The 18,709-nt window shown below is 33.8% G+C and overlaps 1 protein-coding gene across 1 annotated transcript in view; it reads left to right on the plus strand.

The window, feature by feature from the left end:
* Nucleotides 1-18,709, plus strand: part of Smarcc1 (SWI/SNF related, matrix associated, actin dependent regulator of chromatin subfamily c member 1) — a 140,760-nt gene that overhangs the window by 79,971 nt on the left and 42,080 nt on the right. The window contains exons 17-22 of the mRNA XM_015488913.2: nucleotides 2,070-2,191; nucleotides 3,487-3,558; nucleotides 6,143-6,256; nucleotides 7,024-7,177; nucleotides 8,624-8,737; nucleotides 15,772-15,831. Of these exons, the coding sequence (XP_015344399.2) occupies nucleotides 2,070-2,191; nucleotides 3,487-3,558; nucleotides 6,143-6,256; nucleotides 7,024-7,177; nucleotides 8,624-8,737; nucleotides 15,772-15,831 (636 nt within the window). The remainder of the gene's footprint in view (nucleotides 1-2,069; nucleotides 2,192-3,486; nucleotides 3,559-6,142; nucleotides 6,257-7,023; nucleotides 7,178-8,623; nucleotides 8,738-15,771; nucleotides 15,832-18,709) is intronic.

The following is an 18,709-nucleotide window of genomic DNA, read 5'->3' on the forward strand; positions in this document are numbered from 1 at the left end:
GTATTATTGTTATTTTTTTCCTTTAAAATTAAACTTCATTATTCCAAAGCTACCTTAATAATGAATATTATATTTTGAAAAGATGTTAGTATACAGAGTAAAAGGAAGAAAATAGAAAGTTAAAGGCACTTACTTGTGAGATTTTCTTTTATGCCAAAGGGAAGAGTTTTGAATCCACATACAAGTCATAATGCTACATAATGTAAATTTAAGAGTTTCTCTAATATCCTGCCCCACAGTATCATTCTGCCTTTTGTGTCACAATTGAGAGAGATTATTGAAACATAAACTGTTGTCTTTTATTACTTGCATTGCCAGCCTCTTCCTGGTTTTTCTGAATAAAGTAAATTTTTTTGTTTCCTGGTTGATTTATAAAACCTATACCTCAAAAATACATTAAAACCAACTTGAAACAACACATTAACCCTCAAAATATTTTTTGCTAGTAGCTTCCCTGATTTTGGGTAAGGAACTTTGTCATGAGTATTACCAGATTGTTTTCTTCAGCATCATTTAAGTAACAATTTTAGAGTTCTTGTTGTTTTCTTGCTTTCTTTTTTCATTGATCTTAAGGGAATTGTCTTAAGTTTATAGGAAATTACACTAGATTTTCATCTTATATATTATAATACAGGAAATTAAGTTGAATTAACTTAAAAGTATTAACAGTGGAACCATCGTCAAAGAATACAGATTCAAAATCAGTCTAGTTTCTTTCTTTTTTTTCTATTCTGCACTTGAGATTGATCTTGGGCACTCTTAAAACTGAGCTACATATGCAGCCCCTTTTAGTTTTAGTTTTGATACAGGATTTTAAAATTTTGTCCAATCTGACCTAAACCTTGCAGTCCTTCCTGCATCAGACTCCCAAGTTTTTGGGATTATAGGTGTGGACCCCATGCCCAGCTATGTGGTTTCTTAATAGAAAATGACTTCATAAGGTTAAAAATAATAAAAGTACCACAAATGAAATATGATAGATTGAACCGTACAAAAGTGAATGACTTTGTGACTGTCAAAAAGCTCATTTTTTTTAGTAGTCCTTTAGTTTTCTTGATAAAGATTTTTATTTTTAAAGTAGTTATGAAGAATCAGAGACTTTTAAAAATGTTTTATAACATGTTGGTCTAGATTCTTTAAACATTTTAATATTATGCAATACCAAAAAAAAGGGAGGCAGGGATTAAAATACACTTCTAAGATATAATGTATAATATGGAATATTTGATCAGGTTTAGATTTGAAAGAAAAGTCTGTATAGAAAATTTCTGGGATACGTGTATCCATTTAGATATAAACAGTATATTACAAGTGTTATTTTAAAATAATTATTATTATTGTTGACTGATATCATCACACCTGTATTTTGACCTAAAGGAGTGATTTTGAAATTGTTTGGAAGTCAGTTTTGGGGGAGGTTTACTTGCAGTACCTCTGATAAAAAAAAATCAGAGAAAATGTTAAGTAGTAAGTAGTAATCAGAGTGATATAAACCTCTATGGACTGTCTTGACTTATATTCTGTTTATAACATAATAGTTTTGTGTATGTTGACAAGAAAGTAGTATCTGCTAATAAGTGAGAGAGTTCACATAGGGCTTCTTAGATACTTAACTGCTCGGAGTTTGTAGTACAGGCTGTCCTATTGTCACTTGTTAGTATTCTTGTCTTCCTCATGATAATGTCATAACTAGTAATTTATATTTGTGAACTGGGATTAAATAAAACTGAACAAGTAAAAAAGAAGCTGCTGTGAAAAGAGATTTAATTAATTTGAGCTTTGTGAATTCTTCATTATAGACACCCTTTCTTCATTCAACTTGCTAATTAATCTTGTTATGAGGTACTTATTTTATGAGTCCATTCCCTAATTGTAAAAAGGAGGGGTGAAATCTGCTCTTTCTGCTACCACTTTGTACCTTAAAAATTGAATTTTTTATATTTGAAATTTGTTTCCTGTTTTTTTAAAAATCAAATCAACTAGCTTCATTATCTTTGAACTAATATCAAAAGAATGATATGTTAAGTCTGTCTAGTTCTGTCTTTTGAACTTTGGCTTCTTTTCTATAGGAAGATGAAGATCCTGGCAAAGGTGATCAGAGTCGGTCAGTTGACCCTGGTGAAGATAATGTGACAGAGCAGACTAATCACATTATTATTCCCAGCTATGCATCATGGTTTGATTATAACTGGTAAGTGTGCCACATCCATGGTACTGAGGAGTCAGAAAACTTTCCTTGAAATCAGGTTGGAGTCTCAGTCCCACATCAGGAATTGCTGTCACATTGGATGAAGGGAGATGGAAAGTGATTTTAATCTTTGAAAAGTGTTTTTAAAACAATTTAGAGGTGAAAATTATAATACAGGGTAGTAAAATGTTGTAAGCTTTAACATAAGTCATTTAGATTCAGCTATGATACACAGGAAAATGTTTAATTATGTTTGTGATTTTAAAATGTTAATTATATAAACCAAAAACTGTTCTCACTACCATATAGAGCTTTGTTTTACTAGGAAATATTTTAAATGTAGAAGTCTTTTTCAGTATAAACTCTGGTATGAAAAAAAAAATCTTGGGAAAACAGACCTCTTTGGGACCATGGTTGGAAATAACTAAAGCCCTAGATATTGTATTTATTGATTGTTTAAGAGTTATCTCTATTTCATATTGGGCGGCCTTTTTAAATTTTTTATTTTTAAATATTTAAGTACGAGAATTTATTCCTCCAAATAGATTTAACATTTTTAAGTAGTTTCTAATATGAAGGTTATGCATTTACTTCAGTGATGCTCAGTTACTCAGATCTTGGGGGTTAGTTTAGACATTTTTATCCTGTTCTTAATAATTATTGTTTTATTCTTTAAGGATAGATCCAATTTTTAATACATTTTTCTAGCCTCTATATAGACTTAAAAGATAATTTGAAGAATAGAGAGCCAGGGGCAGTCTCATACACCTTTAGTTCTAGTTACTTGAAGCTGCGACATGATATTATAAGTTCAAGGCCAGCCTTACTTAGTGTGAACTATCTCCAAAAAAAAAAGTTGAAGGGAGGGACAGGGGATTTAGCTAAATGCTTGGTGTGCTTGCTTAGTTTGTGCAAAGCACTGGGCTCAATCCCCAGTACCAACATGGGGGGATAAATACAGTACATGGTTCACTTGAGCTTTAGTTTTGTCCAAAACCATGGTTGTTCTCAAATATTTAGACTTTGCTGCATGCCTTAAAAACCAAGTGAATGCTATTCCAAATACTCTGGATAGTTAGGAGCTGTAATGAAATACATATGTACCTCTTCTTTGAGAATCAAAGGGGAAGCTTCCTTTAAGTTTGTTGTAGTCTGTTAATACAAAGATATTTGTCCAGTGTAATTAATTTTGCCAACCAGGGCTTAGTTTTACTTTGAAAATTAAACATAGCTCAAATTTCAAGATTTCATTCTTCTTCAATCCTCTTTTCTCCCGCCCCCCCCCCCCGACCTTTCAGTATTCATGTGATTGAACGGCGTGCTCTTCCTGAATTTTTCAATGGAAAAAACAAATCCAAGACTCCAGAAATGTGAGCCAGTGTTTTAGAAAACTTTTTTATTTGGGTGTTCATGACAGGGATTCTTAAATATGCTTCTGAGTTTGCTATTGTTGGGATTTGGAAGTTTGCAGATACTTCTCAATCTACTCTGAAACAGTTCATGTGTCATCTGCACAGCATTCCTTACTTATTTCAATGGAAAGTGTATTTAATATTTTTTTGCATAAACCTTGAACTACATGCACATCACCTCTTGTAGTTTAAAAGAGTGTTTAGTTCATGTTCTTATTACATTTCCCAACTTTGGTTTGCATGTGTGTTATAGATTATACATATTCATGTATTAAAAACCCAAGAGAAAATGGAATCTTTTTCCTCTTCCTAATAATTCATTACTAGTTAAAAAGTATTTTAGCTGTGTTGATACAGCTACATACGAATTGATCTTGATTGTATAATTCATGTTTATAATTTTTTTTTTTTTTTGAAATAGAGAAACATAATGGCAGAAACAGGTTTGCCAGGAAGTATTTTTATCTTTTCCTTGCAATCTGCCAGCATACACTTATGGAAATCCTTGTCTCTAAGATAATAGTCTATACCTCTCATACTGTAAATAACCTTTCATGTATTATCCTTATAGTATTAACCTGTTACCTATTATATACGTATAACTGCATAAACAGATGCTTAAATTTGAACTATTAGGGAAGAATTGACTTTTTTCTGATTCTTCACATAAAATCCATGATGGAATGCAGATAATTAATGATAAGCTTTTTGTGAGTGTGTGTGTGTGGGGGGGTGTGCTGGGGATCGAACCCAGGGCCTTGTGCATGCAAGGCAGGCACTCTACCAACTGAGCTACATGTTCCCCATCCCTGATAAGCATTTTCTTGTGGTAGTTAATTCATGCTAGTTTAAGATTCCAATTTTTATTTTATTTTTTGTGATGCTGGGGATTGAACCCAGGGCCTTCTGCATGTAAGGCAAGCACTCTACCAAATGAGGTATATTCCCGGCCCAAAATTCCAATTTTTAATGTTAAATATAATTTCAGCCTTTCCAAAATAATATTTAAGGAGTTACTTAAAACCAGAATCTCAGACTGGGCACAGGAATCCCTGATAGTTTTTTTGCACCTATTCTCTATTCTTTTTTTCTCTCTTCTCTTCTCTTCTCTTCTCTTCTCTTCTCTTCTCTTCTCTTCTCTTCTCTCTTCGTCGTCGTCTTCTTCTTCTCTCTCTCTTGTTGTTCTTCTCTTTAGTTATATATTACAGTAGAATTCATTTTGATAAAATTATTCTTGTGGGTTTACATAATGGTGGAATCCACTTAGGTAGTGTCATATATGTCCATAGAAAATTTATGTTATATTCATTCTGCTTTCTTTCCTATTTTTGCGTGTATTCTGACATGGTATTATTATTCCAAAGAATTTGCCCATTTTCAGCATTTGTAAATACTTAATGGTTTTTAGTAGCCTTCTCCTGAAAAGCAGTATTTTGCATTTTAGCCAATTTCACTTTGCAAATTAATCTTTTATTATTTGCATAATTACCTGTTGCTTATTCAGGAGCTGTTTTGATCAGTGTACTCTCTTTCTCGTCTAATGTAGCTGACCTCAGGCTACCAAAGTCTTGTTTTACTTGTGTGCCCAGACTGATCGTAAGGTTTCAAACTCCTTAAGTATTTTTGGTGGATATGCTTGGATACATTGCAGAATCTGCTATGCCACTGAGTCTTTTTTTTTTTTTTTTTTTTTTTTTTTAACTTTTTTGTATGTTCTTGTCTTACCTCTGAATTTGGCTCCATGGGTTTTACTTGTTGCTTTCCTGGGTCTCCCTGGAACTGCTGCCATGGTAAGGTATACAGTCATGTCAAATTGACATGTGGCTATAGAAAGATTGTAGAAATGAGTTGGAGCAGAGGTTAAGAGCATAGATTCCACAGCCACCATACTTCCTATGTTCATTCTGGCTCTTATGCTTCCCAGCCCAGTAGCCTAACATAGTTTTTAACCAGTCTGTGCTTATGTCTCATCTATAAATGGGATGATAAAAGATCTTACTTTATTGTGGGATTTTGAGGATTAATTGAGTTACTATATGGAGAACGCTTAGAATAGTGCTTGGCACACCCTAAGTGCTAAGTAGATGGTAATAGGAGAGATGGCCTAAGAAATCATGTGTTATCTGTAGATTCTGCATGCATCCAAGGATTTATAAATCCCTTCTCCACCATGACCAAGTTTGTGGTTGTTATTTCACATTAACATCATCAAATCAATCTATTTTTTGTTATACACTAGTAAATAATTACTTTGCTTAATAGGATTTCTGAGTTAACTGACAACTGTAAATACTCATTATCACTGTTGTTTGTTGCCTGCTGTCTTAATTTTTTGTTGTATACAATTTTGAAGAATCTGAAGAAGTTTGATTCTTTGAGTAACTATTTCTGAAAGAATTGCATGTCTGCCTTATGAATTTTGCCCTTGGGGATCTGAAAGATGTAGTTCTGTGGTAAAACACTTGCCTAGCACAAGAGAAGCCCTGGGTTCCTTCTCTAGTACAACTGGAAAAAAAATTGAATTTTGCCCATGTTTTTTTAGATACTTGGCATATAGAAATTTTATGATTGACACATACCGTCTGAACCCCCAAGAGTATTTAACCAGCACTGCTTGTCGGAGGAACTTGACTGGAGATGTGTGTGCTGTGATGAGGTAAATTTCTTTGACTTCTTTTTAGATATTTCACAGCACGTGGTTACTGATGCATTGCTTTTAATATTTGATTAAACTGGATGTTTTTTATTAGTAATGTGTAAATCTTAATAATGTAAATCTAATAAACATGTGTTCAAAATTTTTAATACTGAGTTTTTTGGATGTTTTTAATTTTAAAATCAAATCATAAAATTAGCAGAGATAAACAGTGAATTGCGTGGGGAGTGGATAGACTCTGTCTTAAATCTGTCTAAGGAAAAAAATACAAAATGTGGATTTCCTTCTGTGAATTGAATCTATGCTTGAGTTTTTTCACTGTTGATCTAAAAAGCATTTGTTCTCGTTACTGTGATCAAAACTATTAAACTTTAGTTTATCATCGGTTTTGAGGATTTATATTAGCCACAACATTTTGGGTTTGTACAAGTTATCACTCATGTAACAAATCGAATTTGTCTGGTACTTTGGTGGTATGAAGCTTGCAGAGAACATATTTACTTGCTTTCCTGTACTTTTTTTCCCATTTATTTATTTTTTCATTACAATTCTTAATACACCATTATACAATAATTTATTATATCTCTGTATATAAGGTATGTTGATACCAAATTCACATCTTCATACTTTTTTAGTTCTTTTCAGTTATACATGACAATAGAATATACTGTGGCATAATTATGCGTTTTGGTTTTTAATGACATGATGATGGTTATAGAAATGAGGTTAATTCTCTAGATTTTAATTTTCGGAGCTTTATTCTTCAGGGTTCATGCCTTTTTAGAGCAGTGGGGGCTCGTTAATTATCAAGTTGATCCAGAAAGTCGACCCATGGCAATGGGACCGCCTCCTACTCCTCATTTCAATGTATTAGCTGATACTCCCTCTGGGCTTGTGCCTCTGCATCTTCGATCACCTCAGGTAAATTATTGCTAACTTCTCTTCAGGCCTGGATGGCAGCATCCACTGGAAGCATTCCTATTCAGGAGTAATTATTGTCTTAGAAAGTTATTTCTTAGCTGATAGCTTTTGGGTTTGTGTGTCAAATGTGTTTTGTTTTGCTATTATAAATGCTCATCTGTTAATAATTTGTAGTGTTTGCTGGGCATGGTGACATACACCTATAATCACAGTGACTCAGAAGATTGATGCAGGCGGATCATCAAGTTCAAGGTCAATCTGGGCAACTTAGTAAGACCTTGTGTCAAAATTTCAAAAAATTAAAAGGATGTCGCTCAGTGTTAGAATGTTACTGTATTCAATCCCCAGTACCACCACCACCTCAAAAAAATTAAAAAAAAGAAAAGAAAAAAAAAAACCATTTAGTGTTTAAGGTAACAATGTCACCAGTTACAAACCTGTTTGTCTTATTCTTTCAAATTATAGGTTTCCATTCATATTTATCCTTTATCCTTCTGCCATCACTAATAAGCAAATAACACAAAAACAACTTCTCTTTCATTCAGTCCTAGTAATGTGAATAAAAAAATGTTCAAAAGTTGATTAAAGATTTGAAAAGTTGGGCTGGGGATGTGGCTCAAGCGGTAGCGCGCTCGCCTGGCATGCGTGCGGCCCGGGTTCGATCCTCAGCACCACATACAAACAAAGATGTTGTGTCCGCCGAGAACTAAAAAATAAATATTAAAAATTCTCTCTCTCTCTCTCCCTCTCTCACTCTATCTTTAAAAAAAAAAAAAAAAAAGATTTGAAAAGTGGACATCCATACACATGTTGAAAATATTATTATTATGCTAAACAAATTATAAATAGCAATAAGATGGTATAATAAGAACGTAAGCTACAAATTTCCCTCCAGTGTGAACTAGAGCATATATTAAAAAAAAAAATTGTTGTCTTTTCAGGAATGAAAGGGAAAAAAGCATCAAAATTCTGAGGGTCTTGCTAAGTTGCTCAGACAGGCCTTTGAACTTGCCATCCCTTTCCCTCTGTCTCCTGAGTTTCTGGGATTACAGGTGGACACGACAGAGCCCAGTGAAAAATGCCAGAAAATGTTTCTTACATGTTGAGTTTTGTTACAAGTGTAAGTGGAGATTTCAGTGTTTTGGTCAGTTTTAATTTTTTTCTTTTTTTAAAGTCTGGAATGGACACAATATCTTTATTTTGTTTATTTATTTTTATGTGGTGCTAAGGGTTGAACCCAGTGCATTACATGTGCAAAGCAAGCACTCCACCACTGAGCCACAACCCCAGCCCTTGGTCAGTTATTTTTTTGGTGTGTATATGTGTGTGTATTGTTGTTTTTCACCAGGAGTGATATGAATGCCAGTATTAAGGATTCTTAAAAAACCTTTATCCCTTTTACTTTGAATAGGTAATATAATAATTTATCATTTTTCTTACTCATAGGTACCTGCTGCTCAGCAGATGTTAAATTTTCCTGAGAAGAACAAGGAAAAACCAATTGATTTGCAGAACTTTGGTCTTCGTACTGACATCTACTCCAAGAAAACATTAGCAAAGGTAAGATAATTTTTTGTAAACACATAGAGACTACAGCCCAGAATGTACTCTGTCCTTTTAAGATGCATTGTTTTCCATGGAAAGTAAAATCTACCTATGTGGAGGAAGGAAGTGAGCTTTCTATGGAAATTCGATGGCATTTTATAAAACAACACACACCCTTTTTTCCTATGGTTAGCAGATAGGTATTTTAAAATAACTATGAATAGTATACGTGGGAAAATGGAGAAGTTGAACAGAGAACTGAAATATATTTAAAGAATCATGAATATTCTAGAATTGAAAATTATACCTAAAATAAACTCATTGGAAGACTTTAACAGCAGACTAGATACAGCAAAAGACATGTTAGTGAACTCAGACATGTTAGTAGATACTTTAGCTGAAATATACTAAAATAGTAAGACACAAAGAAAGTATGTGGTATAAAGAGAGGACAGGACAAAGAGAATAGAGTTTAAGAGATATTTAGTCAAAAGAATTAATATATTTCTTTAGACTCAAAGAAAAAGAGTGGAGAAGGAGTGATTTCTAAAAATATGATGGCTAAAAATTTTCTGGAACTAATAAAAATGGATCAGATACTCACCAAACAGTTCCAAATTTGGATACTGAGAAAACCATACCCAAATATATATATATGTATATATATATATATATACATGGGGGGGGCAAGCTCTCTGCCACTGAGCTACAATCCCAGCCCCCCAAATGTATTAAATCTCTTAAAAACATTATCTGAAAAAAAGCCAGTTACAGGTAGGAATGGAGGTAGAAATGGATATATTAAACTTAAAGGAATAATAAAATGCTGAATTTTCAACAAAAAATATTACAGTTGAGAACAAATAGAACAATATTTTATTTATTTATTTATTTATTTATTTAAAGTGAGCGAGAGAGAGAATTTTAATATTTATTTTTTAGTTATGGGCGGACACAGCATCATTGTTTGTATGTGGTGCTGAGGATCGAACCTGGGCCGCACGCATGCCAGGCGAGCGCACTACCGCTTGAGCCACATCCCCAGCCCTAGAATAATATTTTAAAGTAATAAAAAATAGGAATTCTGTATCCAGTAGAAATACCTTTGTAATGGAAGGTAGATAGAGTAAATCTGTTTGCAGACTTTGAAGATCGTGGAGAACTTCAGTAGCTTACAGTGGAAGACCTAAAGGAGTTCTTCAGAATGAAGGGTAATAATCCCAGACAGAAGTACTTGAGTCAAGGAAGGAATAAGGAGAACAGAAAAGAGTAAATATGTTGTTAGATATAGAGTTTATGGCATGAAGAAATGGCAAAAAGTTGCTTGGAGGTTAAATTTAGTTAAATCAATGTGAATTTCTTGCATTATTTATAAACAAGAGGAAAATACTAAATCAAGATAAACTATAATTTGACCAAGCATTTTTGGGAATGGAATGCATCTACATAGAAGAGTGCCAAAAAAAGTCAACTTGTATATCAGTATAAAAAACATTTTTGGTCGGTTGGGGCTATAGCTCAGTGGCAGAGCACTTGCCTAGCATGTGTGAGGCACTGGGTTCGATCCTTAGCACAAAATATAAATGAACAAATAAAATAAAGATATTCTGTCCATCTACAACTACCCAAAAAAATTTAAATAATAATAAACTTATTTAAATAAACTTTAAATAAAAAAAAAAAGACATTTCCAGTTCTTTTTAGTTTTTAGGAATGATAAGGGATTATTTATAGCAAAAGTAATATTGTATATTTACGTCTATAACATATGGATGTTAGATTCCAAACAATTGGCATGAATGATGGGAGGGAGAATAGACGCATACCGGACTAAGGTATTTAACCTTTACATGAAGTACTAAAATGGTATTTGAAATCACACTGTGGGGCTGGGGTTGTGGCTCTACGGTGGAGCGCTCGGCTTGCAAGTGCAAGACCCTGGGTTCGATCCTCAGCACCACATAAAAATAAATGAATATTGTTCCAACTACAACTAAAAAAATAAATTAAAAAAAAAAAGAAATTACACTGTGATAAGTTATAAATGAGCATTATAAATCTTACTAAAACTCTTTAATAAAGTATAACAAATAAGCAAATAACGGAGGTAAATACACACACACACACAAACTCCATAAGAAGGAAGGGAGAGGGAGAATATAAGGAACTGATTAAAAGAGTAGAAGTCTAATAACAAGCTTGTATATTTACGTCTAACCCTAGCAATTATAATGATAATTTTAAAAAGTGATTTGGGGCTGGGGTTGTGGCTTATTGGTATAGTACTTACCTGGCATGCACAAGGCCCTGGATTCAATCCTCAGTGCCACCCACAAAAAAGAAAAAAGTGATTTTTAATACTCAAAGAGCAGAAATAGGGGCTGGGGATGTGACTCAAGTAGTAGCGTGCTCGCCTGGCAAGCGTGAGACACTCGGTTTGATCCTCAGCACCTCTTAAAAATAAAATAAAGATATTGTGTCCACCTAAAGCTAAAAAAATAAAATAAAGAAAAAAAAGCAAAAATAGCTCAATTAGATTACCAAATCAGAATACGATGTTGTCCATAAGAAACCCACTTCAAATAAAAGATGTAGAGTAACAGTATAAGAAGTGAAGAAGATATCCCTTTGTAAACACTAATCAATGGAAAGCACAAGTCACTCTCTTTAATATTGGTAAAAGTAGACCTCAGAAAGTTATTTTAACAGATTTAATCAGATATTTCATAATGATAAAGGGATTCATCAAAAGGACATTCCATATATGTGCAACTAATTAAAGAGCACTGAAATATAGAAAGCAAAAAGTTAGAAAACTGAAAAGAGAAAAAGACACAATTATGTTGGAGATTGCAATGTTCCTTTCTCAGTCATTGATAGAAGCAGTAGTTAGGAAATCATTAAGAATATAATAGACTGGGCTTGGGTTGTGGCTCAGTGGTAGAGTACTCGCCTAGTACATGTGAGGCCCTAGGTTCAATCCTCAGCACCACATAAAAATAAATAAAGGTATTGTGTCCAACTACAACTAAAAAATAACTGTTCAAAAAAAAACATAATATATGCCAGGCTCTGGTTGTGGCTCAGCAGTAGAGCACTCGCCTAGCATGTGCAGGGCCCTGGGTTCAATCCTCAGCACCACATAAAAATAAAATAAAGATATTGTGTCCAGCTGCAACTAAAATATATTAAAAAATGTATAAAAGACTTAGAACAATACTATCAAGCAGCATGACCTGTTTGTTTGGTTTTTATAAAAGACTGCAAAAGAACTTTTCAAGTACCAGGGAACATTCACCAAATTAGACCCAATCCTGAATGATAAAGTGAATCTCTGTACATTTAAAAGGATTGAAATCATATAGTGACATTAATGACAAAATCATAACATATTGTACAATTTTATACATGTAAAATAAATGTAGTTGACTCCCGTCCATATTCCGCATGGGCGGTAGAAATAAGTTTCCTCTTGGGGGGGATGGGCTGGCTGCGAAATAAAGGATAAAAAAAAATAGAGTGGTGAAAAAACCACAGAACACAAAAAATAATTTTAAAAGTTGTGGCGGATGGACTAGTCAATCTTAGGGAACAAGCTTCCACACTGAAAAGAGCAAAATGGAGCCCATGCTTGCTTTATTTATATCAGGGAACATCAAAGGTTTTTCCATGGAATGTTCTTTGCCAGATAAGGTAGGAGGTGGGCTGTCCATTTCCCAATGAGTTAAGCCCAACTCCGGGTCTACAAGGGGTCTTCCTAGTAGAACAGACATAGAGGTCATGTGCCTTGGGCAATCTAATGCGGGGTATGGGTAGCAGAGGATAGTTCCCAAGAATAAAGGTAAATCTCCATAGCTCTATACCAAGAGAAGACCCTCAAGTAATTCACGGGTGACTTCCCATAGTTCACTGGTAACAAAATAAAAACTAGAAACTCCAATCAGATAACTAATAAAGAAAGTTATGGAGTAAGGACTTGTACTTGGAAGAGATGAATAAATTTTATAAATCTTCATCCACAGTGATAAGAAGAAAAAAGAAGACATAAATTACTGATCATTAATGAAAGCGTAGGGCTGGGGTTGTGGCTCAGTGGTAGAGCACTTGCCAAGCATGTGTGAGGCACCAGGTTCTATCCTCAGCACCACATAAAAATAAATAAGTAAAATAAAGGAATTGTGTCCATCTACAACTAAAAAAATTAAAAAGTATATATTAATACTGATGCTACATGTTAAAAAGACAATAGCTAATACCTCTGAGTGGCCTTATATCTAATATATCAATATATAGGTAAATATGTTCCCCAGAACAAACTCTTAGCCTAGATGATTCCACAGATTTGAACCATACATTTAAGGAAGAAAAAAATACCAACATACATAAATTCTGAGGAAGTGGAAGTGGAATGAACATTAAATTATAGCTAAACATAGAGATATCCAGTTACAAACATCTGTATACACACACACACACACACACACCCCTAATATATCTAGATACGTTGATAAATGAGTATAAAAGAGAATTAACAAATGAATCTATAAGAATGTTCATTTTAATTTTAATCAGTTAGCAAAACAATATACATAACCAAAATGTATGAATAGTAAGATTTGTCTATAATATCACTTAAAAATTACCTACTTCTTCCTATAAAAACGTGGTTGAATGTCGTTGACATAATATTGAAAAAGAATGCAGACCCCACAAACTACATATCATATGATTTCATTATTTTAAAATTCAGGTCCAAGTAATCTAACCAATGGTAGGAGTGTTCAGAATAGTGTGTCCTCCTGAGGGTGGCTGTCAACTTGAGATTTCAAGGCGTATTTGAGGTTTTTGAGTTGTATCATACGAGTTGTAGGTAAAGTTGTATCAAGCAGCACACTAAATATTTATTTGTGAGAGTGTGTGTTTGTGTGTGTGTGTGTGTGTGTATGTGTGTGTGTTATAACTCAGTAAATCAAAAGAAAAAATAAATCATGCAGAAACCTCAGTAAACATTTCATAGGCTCTGATGAGGCTACATGTGATCTTTCTTGAGTCATTTGATTTTAAGGAGAGAAAGATTGACTTAAACCACCGAGAATGGACAAAGTCTGTGCTATACACTGTGCCAAAGATATGGGGAAATGTTTGCTGAAGACCTGCCCAACTGATGTTCATGTCCAGGTTTTATAGATCTTCCCTTTATTCTCTTGGCTCTGATATCTTCAGAATTTAGATGAAATGTTAATGAATTTTATTCTTCTTGGGCTCTAAATTGGATTGGTCACCTGATTCTGGTTTATTAAAAAGAAGAACCTTTAGTTTTTTTTTTTTTTTTGAGAGTACTATTTTTCCAAGTTTATTGATCATTATTGAGTCATTAAAACTTAGGGGATTTTTTGTTTATTTATGGATTTTTGTTTTCATTTTTTTTTTTAATTTTTATTGTTGGTTGTTCAAAACATTACATAATTCTTGATATATCATATTTCACACTTTGATTCAAGTGGGTTATGAACTCCCATTTTTACCCCGTATACAGATTCCAGAATCACATCAGTTACACATCCATTGATTTACATATTGCCATACTAGTTTCTGTTGTATTCTGCTGCCTTTCCTATCCTCTACTATCCCCCCTCCCCTCCCCTCCCCTCTTCTCTCTCTACCCCCTCTACTGTCATTCATTTCTCCCCCTTGTATTATTTTTCCCTTTCCCCTCACTTCCTCTTGTATGTACTTTTGTATAACCCTGAGGGTCTCCTTCCATTTCCATGCAATTTCCCTTCTCTCTCCCTTTCCCTCCCACCTCTCATCCCTGTTAAATGTTAATCTTCTTCTCCTGCTCTTCGTCCCTACTCTGTTCTTAGTTACTCTCCTTATATCAAAGAAGACATTTGGCATTTGTTTTTTAGGGATTGGCTAGCTTCACTTAGCATAATCTGCTCTAATGCCATCCATTTCCCTGTAAATTCTATGATTTTGTCATTTTTTAATGCAGAGTAATACTCCATTGTGTATAAATGCCACATTTTTTTTATCCATTCGTCTATTGAAGGGCATCTAGGTTGGTTCCACAGTCTTGCTATTGTGAATTGTGCTGCTATGAACATCGATGTAGCAGTGTCCCTGTAGCATGCTCTTTTTAGGTCTTTAGGGAATAGACCGAGAAGGGGAATAGCTGGGTCAAATGGTGGTTCCATTCCCAGCTTTCCAAGAAATCTCCATACTGCTTTCCAAATTGGCTTTAGTTATTTTCTAACGTAATCCTCAGGGGATCTGAGCAATATATTGTGAGTTACAGGTATATGTATCTTTTCTTTTTCAAAACACCGTACTCTAGGTTTTTAATTCTACAATACTTAGATTCGTTCTTTTTGTTCTCTAGGACTATGTGTTTAGGCACATCCACCCGCCCACACACACACCAAAAGAAAAATATTTTAGAATGATATAGATTGAATACCCTAGTGACTCAACAAATCATAATTTGTTACCTGCAGTCTATGGCCCAAATGCCATGATTTGTAAGCTATTAAAAAAAAAAAAAACTATATTAAAGAGGTAATTTGTAATTTAGGGAATTGGAGATTTTTTTTAAAAATCAAGGATGTTAAAAATGAGTTAAAATTAATTTGATGGGATTAGATTCATGAACCTATCAGTGTTTTATATATGTGTAACGTCTTGGAATCTTGGAAAAAGTTATCTTTTCAAGTTATACTAAATAGTTGTTACATTAAATGTATACTAAATAGTTGTCAATTTTTGATATGTACTATAGTTACTGTGTCTTTATTGTCTGCAAAAGGTCTGTCCAAGTATCAAAATAATAGAAATAACATGTCCAAATCATTTATGAGTCCCTGATAGCAAGAATTTTTGAAATATGATGACCTTTTGTTGGAAGTTTAAGTTCTTAAAAGTATTTATTTGTTGAGGGACTTACTTTGCATATTTGCATGTAACAGTCCTGTGAACTTAAAAGGGAATCTTGCTTTCCTCCATCCATATTCATCTTTATGACCAAATCATTGTTGATTTTGCTTTTAAAGAGTAAAGGTGCTAGTGCTGGAAGAGAGTGGACAGAACAAGAGACCCTTCTACTCCTGGAGGTAAGCTGTCAGTGGACCCCCTTTATCCACCTAAGAGTGTGTACTAAGATTCTGACTACCTTTTAAATACACCTGTAGTGTTTAATTAAAACAGTTACCCTCAAGACTCAAGTGGTTGACACAGTGCTTTTACTGTGGACAGCCCTCATGCTTTTGACAATGGATGTTTAGTCCTTCCACATACCTCCCACTTCTTATCACTAAATATTAAAAACACATATTTAGACAATTAGGTGTAATAAAATAAATAAAATCAATAATTTTTATTGTTTCATCAAGGAAATGTTTACTTTAAACTGGCTTAATTTTGAAGGTATGGCAGTAAATGAAATGGCTAAGACAGTTTGTTCTTAGCTGTCACCATCTTGATTTGTGCTAAGATGCCACTACTACTTTTGTGCCATCAGTATACATGTCAACTTAATGAAAAAGTGATGTTCTAGTATTCCCATGAAAATTATTTGACCTCCCAGCCAAATTTGGTGCTTACTGGTTCCCTGGGCCTCATTTTAAGATACAGTGGGCCTAGTGACATCTTGGTTTCTGTAGTGCTTTGATTTAATTTCTCAAATTGTTCCAACAATTGAGATTGCTTTATAAGTTCTTAAAAGTATTTATTTGTTGAGGAACTTACTTTAGTAGTACACTAAAAATATTTCCTTTTTAAAAATTTGTTCTTTCTCTTTCTTGTTTATCCCTACCTTTGTTTTTCTTTCCCCTGACCCCTCTTCATTTTGTGATCAAAATTCAAACACATTTCTTGTTATAAGCTGTTTGCTAGTATTTTAATTTTTTCTTATCTGCAGTTGGTATCAGTGATATGCAGAGAGCTTCTTTTCTGACCTACTTTTATTTCAGAACTGTTTGGTCTAGCTGTATCTGCCATGGATGTTAATTTAAAATGAGAGTGTTCTTGATACATGTAAGGGAATATAACTTGGTTTTGTATTACTGTTTTGGAATCTTTGGTCTCTGGGGAGAACTTTAGTTCTACAAAAATCACTGAACACAACAATATAAATTTTTTTGCAGCACATTGATGCTCAGAGTTTTTTCTTCTTCCATATGTAAGATTAATGGATAGTAAATACAGAGTGAGGAAAGTTTGACTGAGCTTCTGTTTATCCTAAACATACCCAAGAAAACCACAGTATCCTTAAACAATAGTACATTTTCTCTCCTGCAGATGGAATCTGTGCTATAGTGGATTTGTCTTTTAAACAGGAAATTGAGTCAACACACATTATCTTCCCTTAACATTGAGAAACAAAAGGCTTCCCAACAGCATTGTTTACACTAACGTTTTCCATTTATAAAATTTATTTACAGCAATTAATACCTCAAGAATATGAAATGATGAAAAATTTTAAATAGATTCATACCCAAGACAGATTTAAATTTCTCCCTAATAAATTGATAAATCTGGTAGTTTCATGTGGGTTTATTTCCCAAAGTGTATCATGTCACTCAGGTAGACAAATATATGATATTGGTAGCATTCCAGATATTTTTTATTATTCTTCAGACCACTCACTTTTTCAAAACAGTTTTTAGTAAGGTTTTTTTTTTATCAAAGCACACTTCTTAAATGAATGCTGAAGGTTAAAATCTTTGATTATATTCACTTTCTTATTACAAATATTGAAAGCATAATATCAGTTTTGCAGATAACCAGAGTTGAATGTGTTCATTGGACAAAGGAGCACTTTACCACTGAAACATATCTCCAACCTCTTTTTATTTTTTTATTTTTGAGACAGCATTTCACTGAGTGGCTTAGGGGCTTGCTAAATTGCTGGGGCTTGTCTTGAACTTGCCATTCATTTGCCTCAGCCTCCAGAATTGCTGGGATTACAGATGTGTGCCACAGCGCCTGACTGAAAAAAATCTTTGATTGTTAGAGATGAAGGATAAAATAAGCTTCCATATTATCCTTTAAAAAGTTGTACGATCAAGATGATGAAGGTTTGCTTGAATAAAATGTGTCTCTACAATTTCTATTTAGTCCACAACTGATTCCTCCCCATCATTTATAATTGCTACTTGGCTTGGAATTGACAAGACTTCGATTCGTGAGCTTATTGGCTCGCCCTTCTTTTAAATATTTATTTTTTAGTTGTAATTGGACACAATGCCTGTATTTTATTTATTTTTATGTGGTGCTGGGGATCAAACCCAGGGCTCGAACATGCTAGGTGAGTGCGTATCTACCGCTCTACCACAAACCAGCCCTGGTTCTCCCTTCTTAACTTTAGTCTTTATTCTTTGCTTTCTCAGGTTATCTATTTATTTTCTCTTAGATAATTAGTGGAAGTAAAACAAATTTTATGTAAAAGCATTTTTACTTTTTTTTAAATTTAAAAGTATTTTAATGCATATCATGGGAACAGTTTCTCACCTTTTATTTTTTTTGGTACTAGGAATTTAATCCAGGGGCACCTCACCACTGATCTACATCACCAGCCCTTTTTTTATTTGTTTATTTTGAGACAGGGTCACAGAAAGATTCTGAGACTGGTCTCAAGTCTGCAATCTTGCTGCCTCAACCCCTTGAGTTGCTGGGATTACTGGTGTACACCACCACACTGGGCTTCTCAGGTTTTTTTTTTTTTTTTTATGCTGATTAAATTATAAAAAAGATACTCAGTAAACTGGCTTTCTCATGTGTATACTTTTAACATACCTTTTTCATTGTCCCCTCTTTTTTTTTCTTTAGAATATATATTTTTAGTTGTTGATGTACCTTAGTTTTTTATTTATTTATATGTGGTGCTGAGGATTGAACCTAGTGCCTCACACATGCTAGGCAAGTGCTCTGCCATTGAGCCAAACCCCAGCCCCTGTCCTTTATTTTTTTTTTTTTTTTTTTTTTTAGTGG

This window comes from Marmota marmota, unplaced genomic scaffold (genome assembly GCF_001458135.2).
Source record: "Marmota marmota marmota unplaced genomic scaffold, marMar, whole genome shotgun sequence".
In the NCBI taxonomy this organism is placed as follows: domain Eukaryota; kingdom Metazoa; phylum Chordata; class Mammalia; order Rodentia; family Sciuridae; genus Marmota; species Marmota marmota.